Source organism: Propithecus coquereli, unplaced genomic scaffold (assembly GCF_000956105.1).
Source record: "Propithecus coquereli isolate 6110/MARCELLA unplaced genomic scaffold, Pcoq_1.0 Scaffold14, whole genome shotgun sequence".
NCBI classification, from domain to species: Eukaryota; Metazoa; Chordata; class Mammalia; order Primates; family Indriidae; genus Propithecus; species Propithecus coquereli.
The window spans coordinates 9,074,225-9,096,085 of NW_012138302.1; the positions used below are offsets into that span (position 1 = coordinate 9,074,225).

Here is a 21,861-nt window from a genome sequence, read left to right on the forward strand (position 1 = left end):
TTACTTTAAAAATATATTTATATGTCACTTCTTTCCATAAAGGTTATGGTAGGTTGAATAATAGGTCTCCAAAAGATACTCATGTCCAAATCCCTGGAACCCATGAATGTTACCTTGATGGCAAAAAAAAGGACTTGTAAATGTGATTAAGGATCTTGAGATGAAGAGATAATCCTGAATTATCCTGGTGGACCCTAAATGCAATAATAGCTGTCCTTACAACAGAGAGGCAGAGGTAGATATGACTACAGATGAGGAGAAGACAATGTGGTCAGAGAAGTCAAGGTTGGAGTGATGCAGTCACAAACTAAGGAATGCCAGCAGCCACCAGAAGCTGTACTAGGCAAGGAATAGAATTTCTCCTAGAACCTCGAGAGGAAATATGGCCCTGTTGACAGTTGATCTCGGCTTAAAGAAACTGATTTTGGACTTCTAGCCTCCAGGATAATGGGAAAATAAATGTGGGTTATTTTAAGCCACCAAGTTTGTGGTAATTTGGTATAGCAGCTGCCATACGAAACTAATACAAAGAGTTTGAGATATTTTATACCCCACCAAATAAATACACACATGCAAATAGAGTAGTGAGTGAATAGAAGCTGCAATGCAAGACTAATGAAAAGAAGGATGAAAATACGCTAAACAGAAGGCCCAACATTCTAGATTGAGTATTAAATTTCAACTTGGAGTTTCCTGGCTTCCAGGGCCAGAAGAAAAATGTGATCAGTTGTATAGCTTTTATTATCAGAAAGAAGAAAATATGCCAGTTCAGATTAAACAATACTTTTCCAAATAGTGAATTCTAAAACAAATTATCAAGTGGGAATTTATATGGATACAATGAATGGCACATTAACTGATCAGCATGGTAACAGCAAATATAGGAATGGTCTTCAAATGGCTATTTATTTCTCTTTTTTCCTATTACTTTAAAATTTTTATTAAAAAATGATTTCAGACTTATAGAAAGGTTGCAAAAATAGTACAAAGAATTCTGTATACCCTTCACCCAGACTCTCCCAGTGTTTTTCATGAGCATTCTGTCCACATAAACATATATATATATATACACACACATACACACACATATGTATGTACACAATTTTTTCTGAACTATTTGAGTGTAATGTTCTTTTATTCCTAAATATGTCAATGTGTATTTTATAAAAATGAGGATATTCTCTTATATAACCATAATACAATTATCCTATCAGAAAATAAACATTGATACAATTCTATTATCTAACCTATATCTTATTAAAATTTCTTTAGTGTCCATTAAATGTCCTTCATAGTAAAAGTAAAAAAAAAAAAAAGTTTTCTGTAGTCTAGGATCCAATTCAATCTCACACATGCCCTTCAGTTGGCATGTCTCTCTTTATCCTCATTGAATCTGGAACCTTCCTTTAATCTTTCTTTTGTGACCTTGACATTTAAGAGTAGAGCCAAGTTATTTTGTAGAATCTCCCTTGATTTGGGTTTCCCTCCATTTCCTCATAATTAGATTCAAGCTAGGCATTTTTGGCAGGATTACAACTGAAGGAATATTGGGTCCACATGGCTACTTCTTGAGAAGACTTCTTATTCGAGCAAAGGACAAAATATTTAAAACATTTAACATGAAAACAACGTAAACCAAAAAAGTTTCTCCCCTGTAGGGCCAGTCCGTCCAGGGGACGCCTTCAGCCTGCTGCTCTTTCTCCAGAGAGCTCTGCTCACTGGGCAGCAGTCTAACTGCAGAAGTTTGGGGGAGATACCCAAGAAGCATCTGTTGCACTCACCCTGCAACCTTGGTGGTTTTCATGCCAAAAAAGTGCTACTGATTTTATCTTCTAAACATCTTTCAAATATATTGATTTCTCTCCATCTCCCCCACTATAATCCGAGACAAGCTACCGTGATATCATCTCTCACCCAGACTCCCAATCTCCTACCTGGTCTCCTAGCATCTGCTCTGGCCTCTCTCCAATCTGTTCTCCAAACTGCAATTATTTCGATCCTTTATAAATCCAATTACGTTAGCCACTGTACTTAAAACCTTTCAGTTTCTCTTAGAGAAACGACCAAAATCCTTTTTGAGGCTTACAAGCCCAGTACATCTGCCCCTTTTTGTTTCTCTAGCCTTAACTTAAGCCACTCTTCTGTCCTGCCCCACACAAAAGCTGCCAATTTCCCTCCCAGTACCCTGCTGTACTACTCTCTTCTTGGACCACTTTTCTCTCTATCACTACTATGCATAATCCTCTTCTCTCCCCACTAGACTCTTTGCTTAGTTACCTAATCAAAATCCCTCAGCTCAAACAGCACTGCCTTACAGAAGCCTTCCCGACCACCAAAACTATATGTCACTTGGCTCTATGCACTCATGATTGGTCCTCTGCTTTATAGCACTTATATATCACACATACAGAGCAGTGTATAAAACATATTTGAACATTTTAAAGACTGATGAGTACTCATGCATCCATCACCAGTCAATGCCACTGTCCCACAGCCCTTCCTGAAGGTATCTCTCTACCTCAACAACCAGAGCTCCCAAGCCATGTAATTCACTGGTGTCCTGACATTTGTGGCAATTGTCCCCTGCTTGTCTTTCTAGGCTTAGTGCCTTTGTAGGCATTCTTAAAGTATATTGTATCTTTTGCCTTTTCTGAGTTTTCTATAAATGAAATCATTCTGTATGTATATCTTTCATGTTCCATTTTGCACTTAAAACTATTTGATTTGTTTATGTTGTTATACATAGCTGTAGTTCATTCATTTTAAGTTTGTCTACCACTGCATGGATATAATACTGTTTAGTTATTCATTCAATTATTGATGGAAATTTGGGTTGTTTCAAATTTGAGCCTATTATGAAATATAATGCTATAAATACTCTTGGACTAGTCTCTGGATACTTACTGGTACACAGGAGCAATGGTTTCTACAACTTTTTACCTAGGAATAGAATGGGGGGAGTGCAGGCATGTGTATATTCAAACTTACCAGACAGTGCTTCACTGTTTCCCAAAGTGATTGCCCAATTTATACTTCTACCAACAGGGTATGAAAGCAAAGCACTTATCAAGGTCTGCAATTACATATTTTTGTGATTGTTTGCTTGGTATCCATCTCCTCCACTAGATTGTAAAGTCTATGTCTACTTCTGCTCACCATTTTAACTCCAGTGCCTGCCTGGCACGCAGTAGATGCTCTAAACAATTGGCTGAATAAAAAGACACTCTGATAAGAAAGCTGAAATATTTGGATGCAAACACAGGTCTGACTTCAAAACCCATGTATTTTCTACCACATTACATTTTCCTTATCTCAAAATGGCGATGATCATTTGTATCCTACTGATTATTTCCCAATGTAATAGTAGTAACCAAATGAGATTACAGATATCAACGTAAGGAACATGGAGTACATATTAAGTATCACCAATATTCCACTACTATGCACTTGGACCCAAAGGTCCACAGATGGGGCATATGAAAGATGGTTGTCAATGGCAACTGCTTTGTGAATGTATATGGATGAAGATTACTTTGTGGGGGAAGATGGAGGTTTCAAATATCACTACAGGGAAAATCAAGGAGACCAATTAATGCTTTCAAGTCTCAACTGCACCTGTGTCCCAAATTATTCACCAGCACAAACAAAAGAAGCTTGCTCCAACTCCTGATCAGAACAAACATTTTAAAATGCTTTTACCCATGTGGCAACATCTTTTATCTATGCCTGGGCTCAAGGAAGGGCTGGGCAGAGAGCTGGATTAAATACCACACTTCAGCTCAGCACTGTGGGTACAGAAGTTAATTCTGACTTCCTATTTACCCTGAACGATCTCAGGTCTTTGTGGTTTCCTGTTGCGCCCTGGTATGTCTGTGCTTTGGTTTCTGGGTTTGTCTGCACAGAGCTGCAAACGGGGTCTCTCACTCTTTCATTCCGTCCTGCTTTTGATGAGAAAATAAGAATTCCACAATCTAATTGTCAGCAGATTCTACCACATCCTCTATTCAAGGCATGACTTCTTAGTATGTCTGTACCTAAGTCTACCAAGAGACACCTTATGTGAAAGGATGGAGATTCAAGGGACCTCCAGGGTGCCCCACACCTGGAAGGGATTAGCTGACTCACCAACTTGTTTGCCTTCATTTTACGTTATTTTACATTTATTTACTTCACTCTTATATTCGTCCAGTGTAAATGCAGAGTACTGTCTATGTACAAGGTGCTCTGCTAGGCACTGAGGAAACAAGACAGAAAGATATCATTGCTACTCTGAAGGAGCTCAAAGTAGTTTTTCTGAAAGTGTTCCATTAGAATCACCTGGCCACATGTTAAAATTACAGATTCTTATTTACCCCTTCCAGCAAGAATTACTGAATCACACCCTATGGGAGTGGGGACCGAGGAATTACATTTTTTAAGGCGTTCCCCAGGCACATTTTATGCACACTAATTGAAAGTGTCTGGAGCTCAACGGAGCTCAGTGGAGAAATTACAGTCACAATGTGGATTAGTGACATGGAACCAGGAGCTCTTCCTGGATGAACCAGACTTTCACCAGCTATAGGATCCTTCAATTTGAGTAGATGAAGATGAACCAAGGATTGCAGGATTGCAGTGGAAAGGGCTCAGGGCTTTGCTCAGATACATACATATCATTAGTTGTGGGGCATTGGACAAATAAATCCCTTAGTGTCTTTAAGCCTCACTTTAAAAAAGAAAACAAGATCTGCTCTGACTGCCTCACTTAGTTATTCTGAGCATCAAATTCCATAAGGCATTTTGTAAACTCTAAAGCACCAAGAAAAAGTTTTTTTGGGGTTGGTTTTTTTTTTTTTTTTTTTTTTATGATTACAAAAATTTTCCTAAGCAAAGAAATCATTGAGCCAAGCTCTAAGGTTTCTCATAAGCGGTCAGAACTACCCCATCTCCCTTAATCATCTCGAGCTTTGCTTGCGGGGGCCTCTTTCTCTTAAGCATCATAGCTGTTATGTGGTTCCTTCCAGGTTCCAACAGCTTTTTCCAAAAGCAGAGCTTAAAATTGGACCCAGTCCTGGGGAGGGCAGCAGGATATACTTCCGGTACCATGTTAAGATATTCAAGGAATAAATATAACAGACCACACACTAGCCTGTAATCTCTCTGACCTCAATTCCATCATCCCTTAGATGGGGAAATGTATTCGATTGAGCCATTTTATGTGACTTCCCTCTAAGAATGTTTATTTTATATTTAGTCTAAATATAGTAGTATTACCCTTTATTCTGATCTAAAACATTGTTACTACATCTTTTTCTTTCTTAGACAGCTCTGATTTTTGTCCATTCAGGGATTCAACAACTATCCTTACATATTTGTTGTTAGGATTAGAAATTCTGTATAGACTGCCTAGCAGAGAAACTGGAACATGGTAAGTGTTTAATAAATCCTAGCTATGACTATCTGTAAGTATAAATGTGTTCCTTGCTCATCCTTGAACTGTCCCCAACAAATCCCTCTTCTCTATATACCATGCATAAACTTGAACAGGCTTTTCCTTTTTGAGTATTTCTTTTTTTTTTTTTAGTCCAAATTTTATATCCTCAGACTTGTGATTTGATGTTTACTATCTATTTCACTGAGGATGCAAATTATTTGTTATCCATTACCATAGCTCTCAAGGTTAAATTATAAACTATGCATTGAATAGCTACTATATGCCCTAGAAGTAGAGGACTGCAGGAGAATTTTCCCCCAACTGCTCAAGGAGTTCAGGCTTTTGGAGAAGACAGAGAATGATCAATGCCACATGAGAGCTGTGCATAAAGAGCTATGAAGGCTCATAAGAGGCACCGTTTACTAAACATGGTGGAGGAAGGGAAGAGGGCCTCCTGGAGGTGACACCTGAATCAGAACTTTGGGGAAGACGCACGCTAAGGATAGTGTAGTGATTAGGAACACAGGCTCTGGCAACTCCATACTTTGGTTCAATCTCAGCTCCACCTCTCCTAGCTCTGTGACCTCTCCAAGCCTCGGTCTTCTCATCCAAACACTGGAGGTGATAATACAATGAGAACCACCTCATACGGTTTGTTGGGAGAAACAAACAACATAGTAAATGCCCATGCTCAATAAGTGTGAGTTCTAGTGATAACTATTATAGTGATGACGTTACTCAACAGATAGAAGAGACATGTGGCCATTCCAGGCAGAGAAAACACCATGCCCAAAGGCTATACAGATGAGAGAGTAAAGGCTCCTTTTAAGAAGAGCAAGAACAGGTCTAGTATACTTCTTCAATCCAAAGCATTCCAAATGACAAAAGTTGTTTTCATGATTAATTTGATGGTAAAATCTGATCTGAACAGATCAAGACATTTAAAGCCTATTTAACCTGGTTGGTATGAATATTCATAGAGTTTTACCATATAAATATTAATATGTATGATTATGGGTGCTGCTCCAACCCCACTGGCAGTGTTATGCAATATCTTGAATGTACACAGTATTAACTCTCTAAAATCTGATCATTTCCTATCTCAAAACATGTGGCCCCATGGAATTCAAAGAAGGGTATGTGGATGCACCTGCCAGAACACAGGATGAATGGTGAGGGGTAGCAGAAGATGGTGCCAGAGGCTGGCAGGGGCCAGATCATGCGAGATCTCCTACGTCCAGCTAGCATTCAAGAGACTTGTCAAAAAGTTTTTATCAGGAGATTGAAGCCATCCGATTTAGTATTGAGAACCATCTTCACTGTGAGTCTATTGGGGTGGATAGGCCCATGCAAACTGGTGTCCTACATGAATACATACACAAAATGAATACATACAAAACCGACCACTCTCTCTGTGGACTCTCCTTTTTCATTGGCCATTTCCCTAATTGCAAAGAACCTGAGCTCTGTCTTCTAAGATTCTATCAAATCTCTCAGCTAGGGGTTTCATGGAAACCTGAGGAAAATCCAGTTAATTTCATCACGCAGACAGATGATGGGAGCGTAAGTCCTGGAGGCCCTGTGACTGGTCTTTCTCAGGTAGCACCTGGGCAGCTCATCAATCATTCAAAAGCAGCCTCCAGTCAAATGTTTCCTCAACCAATAGAATTATGGCTTTGCCTGGCTCCACACAAGGCTACAATGACTGGATGAAAAGTGCAAACATAAACTTGGCAATTGGATGTTGTTGATAGTTCTCAATCAGCTTTATATTTTTGCTTTTGGCCTGCTTCAAAGTATAACGCAATGGACGACTCAGTTCCTGCATGGATGGACCTGTGTGACTGAACTGACCAATGCTGTGTGTCATGTGGGAAGGGTCAGTTAATCGAGGAGGGGACCTACAACCTGACCAAAGACTGGACAGTTTACATGCTGTATTGCCCTTTCGCTCCACAGCCTGTCACTCAATGAAAAAAAGGAAATCAAACTGGTACAGCATGATTTGTTCTTCAGCTAACCTTTATAGTGACTACCTGGTATTTTTCTCTCTGTCCTTCTGCCCAGGTATCCATCCAAGATTTAGAGGACACCTACGGTGTGTCAGGTATGATGCTAAGTGCTAGTAAATGGAAATGTGCTGTTTTGTGATAACCTTCTGTTACTTTCCTAAGTAATAAAGACCACATGCTGGTATCATTCCATAGCATAACCTAAAAGGTGGACAGTAAATCTTCCTCTTTCTCGAACATCACTAAACTCGTTTCTCTATAAGTTTTAAAAATATATAGCAGGGGATGGTTGTGAGTTGGATGGTTTGTGAGTTATCTTTCAATAAAAAAGTTTTAAAAACATATGTGACAGTACTGTAGTAATTTTCACTTAGGATTTAAGACTTTAGCTTTTTTTGAATTGGATATATCCCAAATTCATAAGAACATAGCCAAAATGTCTATTCAATGATCCTATCTGAACTTTTTTTTCCCCTATGGGTAGTAGGGAGCCACTGATGGTTCATTAGGAAGGGACTTTCAATCTCATTCCTTCAGTGTTGATTGCTCAGAAAACTTCTCATTGGTTATTCTCAGATCTTTGGTCTCTTATTTCTCCTGACGCTCTAACCATTGGTTAAGTGGAAGAGCAGAAACTACCCCAAACTTCTGATGGCTCTCAGGGCAAAAAATATGAAAATTTAATTAACATATGAAAAAAGAGGCACTTGGAACACACAAAGAGAGTGGGAGAAGGGGTGAAAAAATAAGGGAAAGGCAACAAGGCAAAAATACTAAAACCTCAAAACTAAACGTCTGTTAAACTAAACGAGTTCATGCACGTAGAGGCACTCGGCACAGCACCGATACTTAGTGAGGGCTCCACCACGGCCATCTTCGCCATCTACTGCTTCCACACGGAACCCTCCCATCACTGCTAGGTAGCCCCCAGCAGCCACAATATCAGAATCACTCACATAGTAGATGAGTGGCAAATAGGAAAAGGAAAAAAAAAAATATATCAATGTGGTTTTCATCATGCTCCTCCAAACGAATACAAAAGCCTCTCCAGGAGCCGGGAAGTCAGCCGCATGTCTTCAAATTGCCAAGTTCAGCACTTGACCACAGCACGGCAGGGAAACGGGAGATTAAATAAAGAGTCTCACAAAGACTCACTTCCCAGGGGATGATGGTGACAAGTGATGCTGTTTACTTTTATTGTTATTATTAGGCTGGTGGCCTCTTGAAAGGCAGTGATTTGGAAGGCAGGGAAGAAGGGAAAATGAGAGCACTGTGGTCTAGCTGCCATCAGCCCTAACTTTGCAGTTCTCGTCAGGCTTTGGAAAAGATCTGCCTTGTAATCACTCCACCTCATTCCCACAAAACACGAGTGCGTATGGCCAACCCATCCCACAGCCTGCGTCCGTCTCATCCTTCTGCTAAGAGTTGAGAGTATGAGCTCTGGAATCCAATTGCCTCCGAACCTATCTACAGGACTTACTAGCCATGTGACCTTGAGTAGGCAATTTGTCTCTCAGAGCCTCGGTTTCAGTCCCCATAAATTGATAGGATAATGCTGGTAACTGTATAAGGTTATCATTAGGAGGGTTAAAAAAAATCCAAATTTCTTAGACCACGATAAGCATGTAATAAATATTAGCTGTTATTGTCATTGCTGCTAATTTTCCCCCACCAAGGCAGTCCTTTAGAACTTTCCACTCCCAACTACACCCCACCCCCACCATGCCCTTGGGAGGAGAACATGATCTTCTCCCACCGCAGCTCCTCAGGACAGAGCTGAAATACAGGTGCCCCATGTTTTCCCTCTACTTCCTCTACCCTTCGTCCAGGCAGGCTGCAGTCTCCCGTGGAAAGCTGGGCTCGGGCCAGTTGACAGGTACACTCTTGCCAGAGGCTTCTGTTCCTGACCTTCTGAGGAGCCTCCATTCACCTGACTTTGCTGCATTCCTGGTAGGCTTCCAGAATCATGGGCCAGACATCCCTGCCCGGCTTTTATAGGACTGGAATGGCTGGATCACATGGTAGGCATAACTTTTTAAGAAACTGCTAAACTATTTTCCAAAGTGGTTGCACCATTTCCTATTCATGCCAGCAGAGTGTGTTTTATTGAGCTATCATTAGCATTCGATAAACTGCACATATTTACAATGTCTGATTTGATAAGTTTTTTTTTTTTTTTTTGAGACTGAGTCTCACTCTGTTGCCCTGGCTAGAGTGAGTGCCGTGGCATTAGCCTAGCTCACAGCAACCTCAAACTCCTGGGCTCAAGCGATCCTACTGCCTCAGCCTCCCAAGTAGCTGGGACTACAGGCATGTGCCACCATGCCTGGCTAATTTTTTTCCTATATATTTTTAGTTGTCCAGATAATTTCTTTCTTTTTTTTTTTTTTTTTAGTAGAGACGGGGTCTCGCTCTTGCTCAGGCTGGTCTCAAACTCCTGACCTTGAGTGATCCACCCGCCTCGGCCTCCCAGAGTGCTAGGATTACAGGCGTGAGCCACCGCGCCCGGCTTGATTTGGTAAGTTTTGACAGTGAGTGAAGACATTACAACTATCAAGATAAACACATCCATCACTCCCAACCTTTCCTTGTGCCCCTTTTCAATCCTATTCTCCTGCCCTCACTGTGCCACTCCCCCGTTCCAGGCGACAACTGATCTGCTTTCTGCCACTATATAGTAGTTTGCATTTTCTAGAATTTTACATAATGGAACTATACGGTTTGCATTCTTTTTTGTCTGGCTTCTATTACTCAGCATAATTATCTTGTGACCAATCCATGTTATATCTTATATTAATAATTCATTCCCTTTTATTGCTTAGTAGTATTCTATTATAATGCTATACTAAGAGTCTATCTATTCACTGCTGATAGACATCTGGTCATTTCCAGTGTTGGACTGATACAAATAAAGCTGCCCTGAACATCCCTGTATACGTTTTTATAAGAGTGGGATGGCTGGACCACATGACAGGTGTATGTTAACTCTGTAAGAAACTGCTAACCTGTCTTCCAGAATAGTTGCACTGTCCTGCATTCCTACCAGTGGTGTATGAGAGTTGTAGTTCCCCACATCTTCACCACAACTTTAGCCATTCTAAAAAGTGTGCAGAAGATCTCACTGTGGTTTCAATTTCCCTCATGACTAATGATGTTGAGCATCATCTCAGGTGCTTATCATTCAAATCTGTCCTTTGGCGAAATGTATGTTCAAACATTTGCCCGTTTTCACCCATATTTCAATTGAGTCTGCTCCCCATCTCCTCCAGGCCTTCAAGAGAAGTTATTCAACTGAGGGGAAGAGCAAAGACTCTGGGGTCAGTCCTCTAGAGCGCTTAAACGAGTGCCCCCTTCTTGCACATTGCATGACCCACTTAACCACTCTTTGCCTCAGTTTCCTCACTTGTAAAATAGGGGACAGTAATGGTGCCTAGTTCATAGGCTTGCTGAGCTAATTACACGATACAAAGTATTTAGTAGGTGCTTGGTAGGTGGTAGGCATTCCAAAGATGGTGGCTGCTACCAGTGTTGCCTGTCTCCTCATAATGTCTGAAGATGGGGTGCTACTGCTTGGGGCCAGGGATGTTTATCATACTCAGTCCAGCACAATGTTTCTAGAATGTTTCTCAAATGCCAGGAGAAACAAACTACCTTGAGCTTGCTGAGGGCATGATCTGTCTCTCATCGCTCACTGAACGTCAACCCTCTCCTTGTTAAATCAATGCCTAGCATACAGCTTGTTTTCAGCACATGTGGTTGCTGGGTCCCAGAGCTAACCTCAAAACAGACAGTGTGCTGGTTCCCAGAGGGCTGAAAAGAGCAGGTCCTGTAAATGAAGAGGGAACAGGGCACTTCATGAACAGCGCTCCAGTTCTTTTACTAGCAGGTGTAACAGTGGTCTTACTGTACCGTATGGATTCCCTTCCCACCCCTCTCAATGACCTCTGCCAATGTCGCCTGTTAAAGAGACCAAGACAGAGGAGCTGGTCCCTTTTGCCCACCCTCTTCTTAGCTGTTATATCCTCCTAAAAGAAGATTATCAACTCAAGGCACAGGGCTGTTCTCTCTCCCTGCGGTGCCTTCCCAATGGGCTTCCACATACCCACATCCCACCTAGGCCTCACAGGAAGTCAGCTGTGTGGTTTTGTGGACATAGCAGAGAAAAACAAAGTGGAGAAGGGTGAGGACAGGGCCTAGTACCTGAAACTGGGCTGGCTAGAACAGTGTCTTGGTTGGGGACAGGGAAACCATGATCCTGTAAATATTGCTTCCTATAGGAAAACTTCCTTGTCTACTGAAGACTTGTGATGGCCCCTTCTCCATTTTCCCCCTGCACTCCGGCCATGCATTTACTGTAGTAATTACCATCTTGTATTGTAATTATTTCCTTTTTTGTCTTTCTCAATGTACCTGAGCTCCTTGAAGGCAGGCATGACATTTCATCTTACGACCCTTCGTACTTAGCCAGGCAAATATGAGAAAATGTTTTCTTAATGAGTGAATAATTAATGAAAGCTTTTTTTTTTTTGATTTAATAAAGTTTTATTTTTCCAAATATACAGTTGGTTTGACCTGTTCACACATTTTCACCAGCAGCTGGGGCATCTCCACCCTTGGTATTTCTGGTGTAAATTACTTGAGCTCGGTGCTTTGAAACCAGACATCTTAACCAGCCTGCGGTAGTTGCAGCGCTTCTCCAAGCTTCGCAATGCCGCCCAAGGACGATAAGAAGAAGAAAGATGCCGGAAAGTCGGCCAAGAAAGACAAAGACCCAGCGAACAAATCTGGGGGCAAGGCCAAAAAGAAGAAGTGGTCCAAAGGCAAAGTTCGGGACAAGCTCAACAACTTAGTCTTGTTTGACAAAGCTACGTATGACAAACTCTGTAAGGAAGTTCCCAACTATAAGCTTATAACCCCAGCTGTGGTCTCTGAGAGACTGAAGATTCGAGGTTCCCTGGCCAGGGCAGCCCTTCAGGAATTAATGAAAGCTTTTTAAAAAATAAACTTAAAATTTTAGAATAGTTTTAGAAGGTAGAAAAGTCATAAACACAGTACAGGGAGTTCTTCAATGTCCACATTCAGTAGTTTCCCTATCACTAATATCTCATATGAGGTGTATATGTCACAATTAATGAATGATGCTGATATCATGAATTCAATTCCCTACCTTATTCAGACATCCTTGATTTCTACCTAATGGCCTTTTCTGTTCCAGGATCCCATCCAGGATGCCACATTACATTTGGTTGTCATGAATCTTTAGGCTCCCCTTGGCTGTGATAGTTTCTCAGATTTCTTGATTTTTGGTGACCTTGACAGTTTTGAGGAGCACTAGTCAGGTATTTGGTAGAATGTCCCTTAACTAAGATTTGTCTGGATGTTTCTCTGATGATTAGACTGGGTATAGGTTTTTGGGAAGAAGGCAACAAAATGCCATTCCCATCACATTGTAACAATGGTACATAATATCAACATGACTTATCACTATTAACGTTGACCTTGTTCACCTGGCCAATGTTTGGCATATTTCTCCAATGTAAAATTGCTCTTTCCGCCTCTTTCCATATCGTAATCTCTAGAAGGAAGTCATTATATGCAGCCCACACTTTAGGAGTGGAAAGTTATGTTCCACTTCCTTGACTGTGGAATACTAACATAGATTATTTGGAATTATTTTGCACAGGAGATTTGTCTCTTCTGTTTATTTATTTATTCAATCACTTACTTATGTCAGTATGGACTCATGGATATTTATGTTACACTTTGGGTTATAATCCAATAATATTTTATTTTATGGCTTAAATTGGTCCAATGTTGACCACTGGGGGAGCTCCCTCAGTGGGTTCCCTCTGACACATTCTCACCTCTTTTTTTTTTTTTGAGCACTTCCTAACTTTCTGGCACTACAGAACACTCTAGGCTCATCTTGAGTATTTCCTGCTCCAATCCTAAAATCAACCATTTATCCAACAAGTCCTGGTTCTTTTTATTGGATAATAATATTAGAAATTAAGATCTGAGCACTAAATGTGTTTGTAACAACTAGCTCCTGGGGTGTCCTTGTTTCTAGGCCATCTTAGCTGACAAAGCTAGGAAATACATATAGGTTTACTAACTTTTAAATGTACACGTATCCATAACTATTTCTACATGTATCCACCTGAATCCACGTTAAGCTTAACATGAGTTCATACTGATGTCTCCAGTTCTAACCCATAACCACATGGATTCTTCTAGCCTTAATGAATCATTTTTTTAAATAACAATACTGTGCCGAGCTATTGACAAAGATGACTTAATTTAATCCTGAACACAGTTTTGTGGGGAAATAGTATCGCTCACATTTAACAGATGAAAAAACTGAGGCACTGAAAGATGAAGTACCTTACCTAAATGCACACAGTAAGTGGTAAGGCCAGCATCTGAGCCCGTGTCTCTGAGACTCCACGTCTACTCAGTGATAGAGAACCACCATCTCCATGTTAATTTTACACTGAGAAAACTTCAGTTCTGAGCAATTTAAGGTGCAGATGTGTTTCCCAGCTCTCATCAAACCTTACCTCCTTAACACTCCTCCTGACCTCAACTCCCCAGGGTCCTCTCCCCACCTGAGATGCTCACTGGAAGACAAGTTGCCATGCTGCAACCAACTCGACAGCTCAAGAAAAGGTGTGCAGGAGCAATGGCAAGGATCAGCTCCAGCTCCCCCCTGACTTTTCAACCTCTGGCTAACCCCTGCTGTGTATTATCTGGGGTTTGGGGACTTGGTAGTAATTACCTCTGAACAAGCAGCTCTGCTTTCATGGAGTTAAAAAAAGAACAGCCTTTCTTTTCCTTGTTAATTAAATCATCCACAAAGAAGATAAATGTGTAGCCCACACTTGTATCTTCTAAAATATCAAAGGCCTTATTAGTACGTCTTATGTTCGACCTCAGCCTTTTTCTCCAGATTCCTGAAAGTAACAGGAACCCCGAGGTAGGAGGCTTCTAAGTATTTACCAATATTCATTCACTTGGTCATTCATTCATTCACTTTTTTTGAGTGATCTAGAAAGAGTCAACCTGGATCAAGCACAAAATGTTCCCGGGAATTTTGTCCCAGTTAACATACTGAATGGGAAACATCAGAAGTGAGTGAGCAGACAGGAAGAAAAAGAATCCTTTAGGTCATGTTGAAAGCCACTTTTTGAAAAGTCCACAACCCACTTTGGTCCCTGTGTTCTGTTCGGTGAATTTTTCCTGACAGTGGTGGTTTTATTTGCCAGAACCACAACAAAGGGGGTCCTTGAGTTTCCCTGGGAGTGTTTCCTCAGACCCGCACCTCTCCTGGACCTCACAAAGGTGTTATTGTTGCTGGGCTCCCAGCACCTGAGTGAGATCAAAGGCACTTGCCAATGCCGGCATGCCCACAGTCTTGCCCTCATGACATAACATTAAAGCCGATGATTAATCCCCTTGGCCCAGAAGGTCCCTTCCCACTCCCAAGTACAAAGCAGGGTGGGGGTGGGGACTTTATTTCCAGCACAACGTGACCATAATAAACGGGCATTTTCTGGCCCTCATTCATGGCAACCAACTGCAGCTGCCCATCAAACTCCTTAAAGTCCAAACAGTTGCTTCATGTGAGCCATTTCCATCACTAGGAAAGTTTAATAAGAATCCCCACCACTTCTGAGTGTTTTCTATGTGCTAGGTAATACATACGTAATGCACGTTACCCAACAACCCTGCAAGACGGGCATTATTACCCCTAATTTGATGGATGAAGAATGAGGCTCAGAGAAGTTAAGCAGCTCACTCAGGTTACAGGGCCAAAAAGTGCAAGAGCAGATGTTCAAACCTGCCTCGGCACGATGCAAAAGCCCATGCTCTCTCCATTCCTCTCTGGGTACGTTATAGTTATGCACAATACAGTGAGGCATTAACGAGTATGAGCTTTGGAATCAGAGCTAGATTTGAATTTTTTGCTCCAGAACTTTCATATCTTTGTGACCTTGGGGAAATTACTAGACTTTTCTATGCTTTAGTTTCCTAATTTGTAAAATGGATATGGTAGGAAAAGCCAGTATTGTCCCCATTAAGAGACAGTGAGACTGAGAAGCAAGGCAGCAACAGAGTCGCTCACATTGATTTAGATTCGCTTCTACTCAGAAATCTTAAATGAGTGGGATAAAAATGCCTGAAATTCAGACTTCACAGGAGAAGCCAGATTAGATATGTCTCTGTGAAAATCAGAGATGATTTGAATAGGTTTAAATCAGTATTCAGTGAAGACATGCTAACAAGTCAAGGAAAACCAAGGCTGGCTCCCTGTTTGGGCACCTCCCACTTAACGAGGCCTCAGGCCTCTGCAGATCTCCCCCTTCCGTGACAGCTAAGCCTTAGAGCAGGGCTGCTGAGCAGAAGAAATATGCTGTGACTTTTCAACCTAGACAAGTTCCATTTAAGTCTCTGCCCAGCGCCCAGAGAAACAAACAAAAGGAAATCTATTTCCTTCAAGTCTAGCACAAATGTCACCTCAGGAAGACTTCTCCAGCCCTGGGCCCTCCCAAGCAGTCTCCTTTCTGCTCCACAACCGTGCTAGTCACCAAGAGCAAACCCTTGTGCCGCCATCCTGAAACACTTTGTATCTCCTCATTTAACCCTCACAGCACAGGTGCTATCACTCTCCACATTTTGCAGGTGAGGCATTTGAGGCCCAGAGAGTTTAAGTACCTTGCCCAAGGGCCCATACTTAGCGACTAGAGGAAGCAGGATTGGAAACCCATTGGGCTGACTCCACCCTCTCTACAAAATGGGATGTTGTGTGTGAGAACACCTCATACAATGCCCGGCACATAACACATGCTCAGTATCAGGAGTTCAATTTGAATTTATATTGTGGGGCCTATTATAATATACTGTAATATCTATCTTATCAATGGAGGGCCTATATCGTCCTGATATCCCAGGGGTTTAGCATTGCCCAGCCACAAGAGCAGGAATCAATAAATGAGTAAATGTATTAATATTTACTCAACCAAAATATCTACCGGTACAAAAGGCTCAGTGGTCCCTGCAGTTACTACATGGTTTCACATCGTACATCATTTCCTCCATAGCGGATTCTGCCCTGGGCTGTATCCCACTCTGATCTCTGCTCATCTCCCCTCTCCTCCCCCACTCTCCCCTCTATTTTACTCATCTGGGAAAAATCCAAGGAGTCGTCGATCTAAGTTTAACAGAGTAATGACTTTTAAATAAAAATATGGTAGAAATGGGTACTTATCGGAATGGAATGCTTTCAGACTCATGCATTTAAAGAAGATATAAATTTTAGGGCAGGCACTAAATTTTAACTGCAATCTTGGAGAAAGCCTTTCCACTAATTCATGGAGAAAAATTAACAAAGTGAAAATTGCTTATCAGTGTTCTTTTGAAGTCATGATATGCAGCCTAATTCTATAGATCATCGGGACGCTCCCAGGGAGATGGATTTATATTGATTGAGAGAGAACTCAGCGGTCAAGGAAAACAGACATCCCTTTGCAGAAAAGACCCAGCTACCCATTAGGGACAAACCAGGTTGGGAGCACTAGGCTTTGCCATCTTTGGGTCCGATTGATTTCACCCCTCAAGTCTGGGAACTCTGGCCAGGGTGATGTCAAAGGCAGACTCAACCCTTTTCACACTTTTTAAGAATTTGGTCCCTGGAAAAAGATCCAACAAATGCAAGCAAGGCTACTGGAGGGAGGGCCGGGCTTCTGCTCAACAGAGTAGAGGGGCCAGACAGGGAAGAGAGGAAGGAAGTGGAGGGGGTAAGGAGCCAGCAGCTCACCCCCAGCGTGGGGCGGCCTTTCCTTTGTGCCCGGCGGACTCACCCCCATGTGACAAGAAGATGTTCCACAGATGACAGCCAGCCGTGACGTCACTGGCTGTCCCTCACAGACGAGGCCATGCCCTCTCACATCTGCCCCAATCACTCCTGTAAGAAAGGAAAACAAAACAAAATCCTCTTTAAAAAATAAAAAAAAAAAAAGGAAGGAAAGCTAAAAACAAACATAATTTTTTTTTTAATACCCAAACAACATGGAAGATGAGTCCCATGTGTAGGCCAGTCTCAAATGGAAACTTAAAGAGCCTACTTGCCTGTCATGGGAAAACTAGAAAACCTGTTCTGTTTTTGCTTTATTCTGGTCAACGCGTGGCAACCAACATTGAAATAACAATAGTAACTGTGATTATCATAATAAAAGCAGCAGCTATCAATTATTTTGTAGCTTACTAAATACCTGGCACTATACTACTTACATGGATGGTCTCATTTTATATTAACACTATTGAGGAGACGTTATTAATGCCACAGACGTCAGAGGAGAAACTAAGGTCTGCAGAGGTTAAGTGACTTGCCCGACCACACTGCTAGCAAGGAGCAGAGCCGCATGGAATCTGGTTTAACACGTCATATCTCAATCTCGAAGACAGCAAAAGCAAAGGAACTGCTTGATGACTGAGTCTTTTTGGCATCTCTAGGTCACCCTCCTTACTACTACTTATTACAGAACTCCAACTGTGGAGGAAAGGGTGACTGAGAGTCAATTCCTGTAACAGAAAGCCGCATGGCAGAGTTTCTCATTAATGGTAGAAACGCTGGCTTCTGCACACCGATTGTATTCCTCAACACTTGCTGGGCAAGTGAAGTTAGAAAAGTGATGACGGAGCTACGAAGACTGTTTAGAGCTTGAAGTTGACCCTCATTTATTCAAATACCCAACAAGCACTTTCTATGCACAATATCCCAGGTAGGATGTGGGAGCTGCAAACACATAGAACTATAACAGGAGGCGGCAGGTGGAAAGTGCTTGGGCAGGGTGCAGAGACTGGGACGCAGGAGAGAACTGCTCCTGCTGATCTCGCCAGCTCCAGGGCAATGCCCCTTCTGCGTTCCATCTCCAATACCTGATGCTCTTCCCACCTTGAGACCTTTGCATCTGCTCTTCCCTCTGCCTGGAATGCCACTCCTCAACCTCTCTGCCGGGCCAACTCCTATTTATTCCTGACTCAAATGTTACTTCCTCAGAAAGAGCTGTCAAATGGTCTCACGCACTGGACTTCCCTGGCACAAAAAAATACTGGTAATTTTGCAACATCACATGTCGTCTGCTTCCCCTTCTATGATAAAAGCTGTGAGGAGCTGATGCTATCTTACCCACAGGCTTAGCAGTTCAGAAGCTACCACAGTTGCTAGCTTGGGGCAGGAAGTGAGAGTATGAATGCTTGGGGATGCAAGGATAAGGAAGACAAGTTCCAGCTCCTAGGGTAGTCACAGCCTGGTAGCAGGAAGAGAGAATCCTAAAAAACGGAGCATTTCAGTGTAGGGGGATCGGTATAGGACAGGAGGAACCACAGGGGCCACAAGGGCAGCTAACAGACCCACAGAGGCTCAGGCAGGTTTCCCCAGATATTGAAGGCACTGGCTGCTGAGCTGCAGGGCTTTCTAGAATGTGGGAAAGAGGCCACAGCCAGGCTTCTTACAACGTTCTAGGTTTTTCCAACAGCTTTCTAGGGTTTTCCATTGCTTTTTCCAAATTCTACCTTCTGGGGCACAGCAACTTGTGAAACTGCTATTGTTCGGAGGCCCAGCAGCAGGGGGAAGTAAGATTCTTCCAAACTCTCTGTGTGGCTTACTGCAGTAGTCAGAGCCCAGCAACCAGGCAACAGAAGCCTGAGACTTGAGCCTGCAAAAGTCCTTGGCCTCTGTGTTTTCAGATCAAGTCCCTGCTCTGCTCAGTCCTGTGGGGCTGCCCCTGCAGACTGCAGTTCCCAGACTCCAAGTCAGCTAAGTCTGGCCTTGCCAGGAGATCTGAGGGCTGGAGGCCACAGCGTATCTCCTCCTCCTCCCCACCCCAGGCAGCATCTCTGGCAGTGGCTGCTTCCTCTCTACAACCTTGGCTCCGCTGACAGGGCTGCCACGGCCCCAGCATCTGCTGGTGTCTACTGGCTTCCGACTATGGGGATATCACCTATCTCCTTTGTCCCCCCACCTAGACGGTGGTAGCAGCTTCCATTTTGTTCATCTCTGGCTTGCTTCACAGGGAACGTAGCCAGCTCCTCCATCATCTGGGTCACCATTTTTGTGTGTTGAAGTCCCTCATTTTTAAATACCTAGAGAGGTTTATGTTTTGCTGGGTTGAACCCTGGGTGATATAGTTCCCCATTCAGGACACAAAGGCTTTCGTACAGGAATAAACCCTAGATGTGAGCTAATTTTAACTGAGCTCTTCTTGCGTGCTCTCTCTCTATACATGTCTCATTTAATTTTTATAACAACCTAACATGATTAGTACTATTATTAGCCTCATTTTGCAGGTAAAGAAACCGAATCTTAGAAGCGAGTAGTAACGCCAACAGGGTCACACAGCTTACAAGGAGCAGGCCTGTGATTCAAATTTAGATAATCTGATTGCAAAGTGCTGGTTCTTCACCTCTAAGACTCACAGGTTTTCTCCAAGATAAAAACCCATGAGCCAGGCAGTCAATGTTATCTATACATCTCGAAGTATTGGGTCTTAAATACATTAATCCTGAGATTCTTGACAGAAAAGGGGTTGGCTACTCCTGGTCCACAGTCTTATAAATAAATTCAAGAAATTCCTGAGAATGACTCATATTTATTGGTTCCTCACATATAAAGTACAAGAAAAGTTCATTTTACAGGGTCATTCAATCCTGAAAGGGGCTTTAAAACAGGGAAAAAAGAAATTTGTAGGAAATATTTCTTCGTTTCTTCTCTGGCTAGCAGATTCGTTGCTGATCTATCTAGGTTTAGAACCTGAGAACTAGTATGATATAATGAGAAAAGAATGGAATTGGGAGACAGAAGGACCTGCTATAAAATGAGAAAAGTGACAACATCATATAATCATTCTGATATGGAGGAAATGTTTAAAAACAGATGTTTGATAAATGGTAGCTCTGTCACTACCATCACCGCCACCATCATTACCATCATCTGAACTCAAGAGACAACTGTATTCTTTCTTCCTTTCCAGCAAACATATCAGACATCTAAGATAGGATGGGTACTGTGATAAGCTCTTTAAATATTCGTTCATTTCATCTTTATAACATCCATAAAAGGTAAATATTCTTTCTTCCCTTCAATACACAAGGAAACAAAGGATCAGAGTGTTCGGGTAACTTGCTCAAGGTCACAGGGATTTAAGAAGCAGTGCCAGGATGCCACCTTGTTCTGTCTGACTCCCAAACCCATGTTCTTTCTATATTCCCCCCTTTATGATATTATAACTGTCTTATATAAAGAAAACATACTTGGAAGTGTCAGTTCACTATGAAATATAGTGGAAGCCATGGACTAAGAGTTAGAAAATCTGAGGTTTAGCCTTGATTCTGCCATAAATGACCTAAAAATTTGAACGAGTTCCCTCATCTCCACAATGAGAGAAATGGATTGCAAACGGAGGTCCTTCCTTAGCCGTTCTCCATACAAAATATATACAGTATTTTTTCTAAAATACCAGGTAAGGTGCCTCTTTGCTTGGAAACATGAGGGCAAAAAAATGCCCTCCCAAAGTTCTCAGGTCCCAAGGAGACTTCGATAACCACCAGCCAGGCTTGCACAGCACTGGTGAGAGGTAGGTCTTGCCCCGTTTCCCCTCAAGAGAGGTTTCCTACACTCTGCCTAATGTCCACCTGATGAACAGCAGTGCATAGCTGATGGTCACTGTGAGACCACATGCGTGAGAGCGGGCATGTCTCATTTTTCCTTTGGCCATCCAGAGCTTTGACGGGCTGTCCCTGAGAAAAGAGGCCCAAAGACAAGCAGAGGAAAGCAAAAAAAGGTGGGAGGAGCTTAGTCCTTTCTGAAGAAACACATTTCACAATCCGGAGAGAAGTCGTGGACTGCACATGTACATCAGGAAACAATTCACAAGACGAGACTTTGACAAGCGCAGCCCTCAATACTGCTGGAGCCCCTCACATGACTGTAAAGGTGTCAGTTTATTCTGAAATCCTCAGAATGCTTAAGGGGCAAAATTAGCAGCTGAAGAAACAGACGCCAAAAAAAAAAAAAAAGTGACATAATCAAATTTGCTTTCCCTGCAACTTGCACAAGGCCCAGCTGATGGTAGTTGCTCAATAAATTTTTGTTGAATGAGAAAACAAATAGCAGAAAAACAAGTTTACTGACTCAATGAATCACTTCTGGGCCTCTTATTTAATATTCCCACCCCTCAACATACACATATAGTTCACATCGAGCAATATGTTTAAAAACAAAATTAAAAAAGGAAAATTTAAAACTTCACGAACAGCTGTTTTAATTACTCTATGTGCTGTCTCCCTTCTTCTCCCCCGCCTGTCCTGACAACCATCCCTCCAACCAAACATTTATTGAGTACCTATTATATTTATATAAAAGAAAAAAAGAGACTT

At 42.1% G+C, this 21,861-nt stretch overlaps 1 protein-coding gene across 4 annotated transcripts in view; it reads right to left on the bottom strand.

The window, feature by feature from the left end:
* Window positions 1–21,861, bottom strand: part of FGGY (FGGY carbohydrate kinase domain containing) — a 394,984-nt gene that overhangs the window by 155,196 nt on the left and 217,927 nt on the right. For all 4 annotated transcript variants that reach the window (XM_012639482.1, XM_012639483.1, XM_012639484.1 and 1 more), the window contains exon 8: window positions 17,286–17,389. In XM_012639482.1, the coding sequence (XP_012494936.1) occupies window positions 17,286–17,389 (104 nt within the window). The remainder of the gene's footprint in view (window positions 1–17,285; window positions 17,390–21,861) is intronic.